The following is an 8,041-nucleotide window of genomic DNA, read 5'->3' on the forward strand; positions in this document are numbered from 1 at the left end:
TTTCCAGTATGCATTCGTATTGTTTGTATCAGTGAGTAAAATTTCTGGTAGACAGACTTAAAATTAAGTAGCAGATTCTGGTTTTGTTTTTTTTAATTACAGATTCAATATACACGGAGCGATACATGGGCCTTCCTATAGCAAGTGATAATCTGAACAACTATAATGTAAGAAAGAAATCACTTTATTTCATTTCTTAAAGTATGTTGTTTCTTTTCTAAACCACTCTATTTTCTTTATACAGTCTAGTTCCTTCCCCATGGGAAGAAATAAGTTTGTTTCTTCTTTCCAGCTATATCTGTCGCATTGTGCTTTTAGAGGCTGTAGTCTCATGCGTTTGGATTTGCATGAGGCAGTTACTCCTTGCTGTATGGTGCGGGTTTTCTGTTGTTTGTTTGGTGTGTTGGCTTTTTTTGGTTTTTTTACATTCAGTTCCATTTGGCTACTTTGCAGACTGTAAAACAAGCTGTAAAAACTGTTTTATTTTAATCACCAAGAAACAAATTTGTTTTAAAATTTAATATGCTCGTGGGCAAACTATGCTTTATCTTAAACATTTCCACCAAAACAAATGTACTCCAGTTTTTTCTGAAATGTAACTTAAAAAAAAATGGGTATTGTATGAACTTTCATGCTTTAGGAATCTGCAAGCTTTTTTCAGGGAAAGGAAAATCCCCTAAATATTAGGAAATTTTGACAGGTAGTCAAGTCTGTCTGTACTGTGATCATATCCAACAAAATTGCAGACCAAGAGCCAGCAGTGTCAGGGCTGGTATTTTGGCCCCGTCTCCACAAACACAGGATGTCCAAGGTTTGGTTTAAAATGACTGATGTTTGCCCAGAAGTGAGGGAATTTCCAGGTGTTCTAATGGGAGCAAAATACCTGTAGATTGATTGTCCTTGTCATGGAATGATGAATTGTTTGACTTGCTGTTCTGTGTACCAGCAGCTTTTTGTTGTCTCAAGGGCTTTTTGAAGTCGCAGGTCTCTGGGCATAGGGCAAAGCCCAAGCCTTTTGTAAGTTTTTGTTAAATTTCAGATCTAGGTGGAAATCAGTGGCTGTTGGAGAACTGCGAGGGATCTGAGGGGTACTTTGTGCCCTGGTTATTGGGATCTTGTTTCACAGAGGTGTTCAGCCATGGTGTTGCTAGAACCAAACATGGGTGTTAAAGAGATGGGCCATTCTCTGTTTGGGTTTGTAAACAGGCTAGAAGACAGTTTAGCACTGATTGTATCATGATGCATTAAAAAAATAAGTGTAATGGGGGAAAAAAAGAGTGGGAGTTGTTGCACTGATTTAAAAGTATGGTTAACCATATAAATACATACATAACATGGACTGAAGCGTCTGTTTTGATGTATCACTACAGTAATCTAGTTTTGTCAACTGCTCTGTCAGACATTCTGGTCAAAAGTGAGGACAATGGTAGTGACTGCTGGAAGACTTGGTACTGTGTCTGCCTCTTCTAATCAGCAAGCTGCTTGGGCCCACCGGGGACTGACCAGCAGCCTGCAGCCGCCTGCCTGCCTTTTTCCAAATGCATTTCTTTTAACGCAGTAGGAACAGTAGGAGGTCTGCGAGGTAGCAGTGTAAATAGAAGTTACTGTCGTCGTGCAGAACGAACGTTAACGCTCTGGGTGCACAAAGTCATTCACCAGCTTCACGGCACAGATGGCAACAGAGGACTGTTTAATCCTTTCAAGCCAGGAGTCGGATTTTCTTGGCATAGTATCCATTGCTGGCAATGGCCACGTTGAAACTGCCAGTACCAAAGAGCTAAAGGTTTCAAATGTGTTACTCAGAGGACTAATTGGGGAGAACGGTGGCTAGATGGAGGAGGGGTAATTGCACAGATCAGATTGTCACACTTCACTGCTGCTTCTAGAGATAGGAAAATGCAACTTAAGTCCTCATTCGTTATAAGCCCCAAATAATGTGTTACTTGGAATTTACTTTTCCACATAAACCTGGAGGAATGGGGTAGCTTGAGAAGTGTGTTGCTTTTCATGCAGCATCAATGGAAGGGTTGTAGGATTTCGTTATTGCTGAAGACCCTTACTGACTTCAGCCCAGCATGTTCCTTGGCTTACAGCCCCTTTGTTCAGTGTCCTAGTCCCAATAGCCAGCCTCCTGTCCCCTTGTTGCTGATGAGAGCTGTTTTCTGAACTGAATGGTTTTTAGCAAGTAAATGCAAAACATGTACTGAAAGCTCTCTTGGCTGAAGCTGTTAAAGCATTTTTGAACTGTTAACTTTGTACTGTCAGGTTTGTGCGCTGCATCATATATTCTCTATCCTACTGCATCCGCTATAAAGCTGGCTTGAAAAGTGAAAGGTTGCATAAACTCTGTGCTGTGTTCTAATTTAAAAGAAATGACACTCTACACATCTGCTTAGAGAAGATGCATGCAGCAAGGCACCTTCCTAATGCACAGACTATTAATGACTCTGAATATATAGTCTCAAGAAACTAGATGTGGTAAGAAAGATACACCCTACCTTTCTATTACTGTGATGTTAGCTTTCACATTTATTGAAGAGAATCTGAGATGTTCAATACTTGTCAAGTCTGAGGGATGACTCACACTCCTCTAAGTAGGCTAATTAGGTGCAATCAGTGCCTTTTAAGGTAGTTGTGAACTACTAAAAATTAGAGCTTTGTAAAAGAAAGGAGCAAGCATGGGTGGAGCTCCCAGTATAATTGTGTAGGGATCCTAGGCTGAATGGCAGAGAAGCCCTCTGCCCGGGAAGAAATGTCCCTGATGTAGAAGGCTTAAGACTAAATCAGGGCAGAGCTCTAGGGGTCAGATGCAGTAGCCATGTAAAGCATACCGAAGAGACTGTTCAACTTGTGAGAAGATTATTTTGCAGTTCGCTCTGAATTTGATATGCTTTTGGCAAGTGTTTGAAACAGTCATAGATTTGGCAATCTTTTTCTAGCAGATTTGAAATGTTCAGTCCTTAAGAACTGCTGCATCATTAGGTTATGCAAAACAGGGTACAATTTTGTAAATATGCCATCTTGTACTGATTTGACATTTGTTCTATTATCTGAGAATATGCTAAAGGGAGAGAGACCTTCAGTTTCAGCCAAACCTTAACTTGTTTGTGGAGTGCTGATAAAATGTTGACTGCTGTGTGATCTTTAGAAAAGCCAGTTACACTCAGCAGGGCCTAATTCTCAGTACTTGTACATATTACCTTTTCAGAATCTTTGTCCCAGCAGTATAACTATGAAACGGAAGGGGTAAATTAAGTCGTATTTATTTGCTGTCCACTTGAGTTTTGTTCAGCTGATGTAGCTGTTGCTTTGTGCTATAACTGTGCCTAACTTGAGATTACTCCCTATCTTGCAACCTTCTTTTTTGGCAGAAGTACTGTGTCCTTAAAGCACGTTTTAGGGAAGGGACTCCTCATGTTGAGTATGGGTACAGCAAGTGAGACATCACTTGCAAGTGATAAAAAAAACTGAGGAAGTATATCTTTTGTGTGTTCCTTCTTTCTGAAGTATTTTGCAGATAGCTTTATTTTGTTTAATGCTTGGAGGGGAAAAATAGCAACATCCTTCTTCTGAAACTGCTTTTGGAAAGTAGAGTTCTCAGAAGCGTAGCTCAAGTCAGGCTTCCACTCACAGACTTCCTGTCCCTTAAACCAGCACTGATTTGCTGGAAGAAAGCTTACAAAGGTGATCTGTCCAGTTTCCCTCTGCACATATGGAAAATAATTTACTCAAAGCATACTGCTTGGTTCTCTTTCTTTTTTTTTTTTTAATATCACTGGGCCATTACTTTCTGAATCGTTCTTTTGGTTGGCTGCTGTACCAGTGCTCCTCACGGAATCAAAGTCCTCTCTCCAGATTTTGGCACTCTTGTAACTATCTGTTCTTACTCCCATGATACCAACTCATTTCAGTGGATAGTGTCATGCTTCCAGTGTGCATGGATTTCCATCTATTAGACAGGATTTCTGGCGATCTGCAGCCTTTTGCTGTCAAAAGGGGGCAATTGCAGTGTTACGGATTGGAGGGTGTTTTTTTTCTCTCTGCTGAACTTGGGTTTTAAATTTGACTAACTACAAAGAACTCATTTCACTTAGAGGGTTGTCGTACGCTATTCTGCCATGACAAAAGGAATTTAATATTTATGCTTGCTTTAAAGATTCATGAGTGTACAAGAGACATAAAGAAATTAGAACACTTCTGTGTCTTGCTAATATAACGTATTATTTGACTTTTTGGGGGTACTAAATGCAAATGTCTGTGCAAGGATACAGCCTTAGTACAAGGTAGGGAAGAAAAAAACCCACCACATTCTTTTGTTCCTAATTTTTACTATTTTTTTCCTTGCCATAGTAGCTTTTAAGTTGCTGCAATATAGAGAAAACTTCTGCAGGGATTTAATAATTTTCAGCAGAGAACCTCTATAATGTTGCTCATAGAAGGAAATTTAATTCAGTGTATTTTTGCCCCATTATGCCTAAAACATCTTGCTCTTCTCCCTTTTCTTCTTCCCACTCTCGTGTCAGAGCACTTTCCTATACCCTTTCCTTGCCCAAATTAAAGATCTCACCTGCAATCCTCACTTTCCTCATTCTTCAGTACCTAGTCACAGTAGCAAGTCAGGTGGTTAATATATTCTAGGGAGTATGTTGTTACTGTTGTAAGTTTCTTGATTAATCTTAGTTGCTGAGGTGTTTTTTTTTTTTTAATCACCGTATTGTATTTCAATTCCCAAAATGTAGCTCGACTTCTATTTATAGATTTGGTCTAGTGTTTTTTTCACTTCAGGCATTTCTCTGTCATATTTGGGGGAGAACATTGTTTTAAACTTCTTGTGAGACATTTCTACTTGAGACTGATGAGATATTAGCTCTGTTGACTTACCTACAGGTCAACTAGTACACATTTTGGTGGGGAAGATAACGCATGTAGTCTCTGCAATAGCTACTCCTTGCTATCATAGGGTGCACTGTTGCCATGGCAACATTTTTTTAACTTGTCTGCAGTCACACAGGAAACCTATGGCAAGTGGTGTGCTGCAGGCTAACAACATGTTAGCAATGCATTAAATGTGTATCTCACTCACAAAACTCTTCCCCTCTGGAATTGCCTGTTACTTTGCAGACATAACCCTTGGTAATAATTGCAGACCGGTGCAGAATGGTTTGAGTGCGAGCACAGCACTGTCGGATATGTGAACATGCTACTTGGGGGGGTGGGGAGCCGGGGTTGTTGTTTTTATCTGAAGGACCCCAGACTGTCAGCAGGAATCTAAGTCAGTTGGTAGCAAATCATCTTCTAATAAATAGCACCTTTTTTTCTTTTTTTTCCTTTTCTTTAATTTCAGAGTTCAACAGTAATGGCCAGAGCTGAAAAATTCAAGGAAGTTGAATATCTCCTTATTCATGGAACAGCAGATGGTGAGTTGCAGTTAATTAGACATTTTAGTATTACAGACAGGTTCGCAATTCTACTACTGACAAAACAAAAGCATGAAGGGGCAAGGCTGTTACATTTACGTCAATAAAATAATACTGCTTTCTGCAACTAATTTGTGTTTCAGTCAGCAGTGCTGGGGAGTCTACTGTGTTCGTTGTTTTGCTTTTCCCCCAGAGTAGTACAGAAGCAATTTTTTGTTTACCCATTTCCTCATTTTCTTCCACTTTTCAGATAATGTTCACTTTCAGCAAGCAGCGCAGATTTCCAAAGCTCTTGTTGATGCTGAAGTGGATTTTCAGGCAATGGTATGGTTCTGTTTTGTTTATCATCATACAAATGAGTTTGTATTATGAGAATAACAGCAGTAAAAGCTCCCTCCTGTTAGGTGTAAATCAATTGCTATCTCAAAGCTCACATAACTGCATTTTACATTCAGTAACTGAAATTTTAACATAACACACCCATGTATCTTTTGTACAAGAAAAAGATGTAAAGCAGCTCCTTTTCATATTTCACCCTGTTTACCTAACCTTTAATTTTGGTAATTTTTTTGTGTTATTAAACATCCAAGCCAATCTCAATCTCTGAATACACCCAAAGTCCACTGACTAGTATCTTAGAGATAGGATATAAGAAAAGGTTAAATTCATCTAAGTCCAATATAACCTGTCCATCACATTTGGTGTTTATTGAACTTGTAAGCTAAGTAGTTATTTGCCCCTTCTTATGCTGTACATGGAAACTCTCAGAAAGCTCTTCCTTTCCTACCTTCTCCCAGCTCTTGAGGAGCAGAGCTGAAAAGGATGAAGTACAGAAGGAAGCCAGGTGCACCAGTGCATGCTTGTCCTTCAGCCAGACTTGCAGGGCTAACAAGGACAGAGATCAGATGCCACTCTGAACTGAGGAGCTGCATCTACCCTCCATGTGGGGACAAGCCATGAATTAATTTTGTACTTTTAGCATGAATAGATGGTATGTCCCCCACACAAAGCAGGGACAAAAGTATCATCAAGCTTCCTCCCACCATCATGTCTTTGCCTCCATGCAGAAATAGCCTGATGCTGGGAAATTTTAAATGGCTGCATGTGTTTTTATGTCTGTCATGTTTGATTTATGTCATTCAGATGTAGCTAGAACTAACATTCTCTGTATTTTTCTTTCCCACAGTGGTATACCGACAAAGACCATGCCATCACCGGTCAAGCACATAAGCATATTTATACCCATATGAGCCATTTCATAAAGCAGTGTTTCTCACTGTCCTAGCACCAGCATTTTGGTTGTTAGTGATGGTACTTCTCCAGAAAAGTCTAGCTAATGTACACTGAGCCAGCATAAACTTTTATGAATCAAAAAGAGATAAGGGTCAGCTCTTGGGATACCTGTATGCATAATGAAATGCTGATCTTTATAATGACCTCTGTTGCCAAGCAACTATTGTATTTTGATTGATTGTGTTTAATCAGGTCTTAACGTCACCAGAATATAGGTATGTTGCAGACTTCTAGAAAGCATGGTACATACTTGAATCAGTACCTTTTGATATTTCAGTCTAAAAGAGAAATAGTCCAGTTTCTATATTAGGTAATGAATGATGAAAATGTCACAGAGGAACTAATGTGGAGATCAGAGGAATAAAAATAATAGTTTCCAACAAAAATTAAAATTAACTCTGTAATCATTTCTGTTAAAATACTGATAAAACTTTGAAGAGATTTTGCAGAAATTACTTAATGCTTTATCAATTATTTTAGAAACAGTATCGGAATGTGGCAGTGTTAATATTTTCTGTGCAGAATCAAACACTGTTTACTGCAGTTGAGTTAGTATTTTCTCTGCAATCTCTTGGATTACAATTGTAGAAGTCTTGCAAGGGAAGTATGTAACCAGCTTTCACCAAAGATTTTTAATTATACCTATTCAAACCAATGGCACTGAATTTCTTTGTTTCGTAGCACTGTGGGAATCTGCACTGGTAAAATCTTAATGGTGGGCTGCTAGAGTTCTGAGATGTTCCTTTATGGGACAGAAAATCTTTTTCCTTAGAAGTTTCCTATTTACTGATAAATAGGATATATTCCTTGCACTCAAACATAAAACTTTATAATGCAAACTAGCAGTCACTTAAAGCAAGGGTTAGACTGTAACTCTCATGTGAACATGCTATTTAGTCAACCTGCTTTTTGTTGCAGGCTACCAGTAAACTTCTGCTTTATCTTCAGCACTCCAGGTAGGCTTCTCCATCTGAAGATTACATTAGTTTTCTTAATTTCACATAGATAGAAAACATGCAACCCACTTGTACTACAAACTGTGCTGCTTTAAAATAATAAAGACATTAAGTTATGAAAGAGGGTGTAGTCCATATCATTGAAAGTGTTGCTCAAGAAATGAACTCCTAGAATTTTACAAAAATCCATTAATTTTGAGAGAGATTTACAGTGAAGTTTCTGCTTTTGTTTAATGGCATCATGTAATGGAGTGTCATATGATTATCTAACACTTACTTAGCTTCTTGATATTAGACACCAGCATGTGATTATGTATGTATTGTGGGTTAGTAGTGACATCAGGTGTGAATGTGAAAGTACTCATACAGACAGAT

The 8,041-nt window shown here is 38.7% G+C and overlaps 1 protein-coding gene across 2 annotated transcripts in view; it reads left to right on the plus strand.

Annotated features, from left to right (window-relative positions):
- Window positions 1–7,787, plus strand: part of DPP4 (dipeptidyl peptidase 4) — a 40,860-nt gene extending 33,073 nt beyond the window's left edge. For both annotated transcript variants that reach the window (XM_074873350.1, XM_074873351.1), the window contains 4 exons: window positions 103–167; window positions 5,345–5,417; window positions 5,668–5,741; window positions 6,604–7,787. In XM_074873350.1, coding sequence (XP_074729451.1) covers window positions 103–167; window positions 5,345–5,417; window positions 5,668–5,741; window positions 6,604–6,702 — 311 coding nt within the window. In that variant the 3' untranslated portion in view covers window positions 6,703–7,787. The remainder of the gene's footprint in view (window positions 1–102; window positions 168–5,344; window positions 5,418–5,667; window positions 5,742–6,603) is intronic.
- Window positions 7,788–8,041: the final 254 nt, after the last annotated feature.

This window comes from Strix uralensis, chromosome 6 (genome assembly GCF_047716275.1).
Source record: "Strix uralensis isolate ZFMK-TIS-50842 chromosome 6, bStrUra1, whole genome shotgun sequence".
Taxonomy (NCBI): Eukaryota; Metazoa; Chordata; class Aves; order Strigiformes; family Strigidae; genus Strix; species Strix uralensis.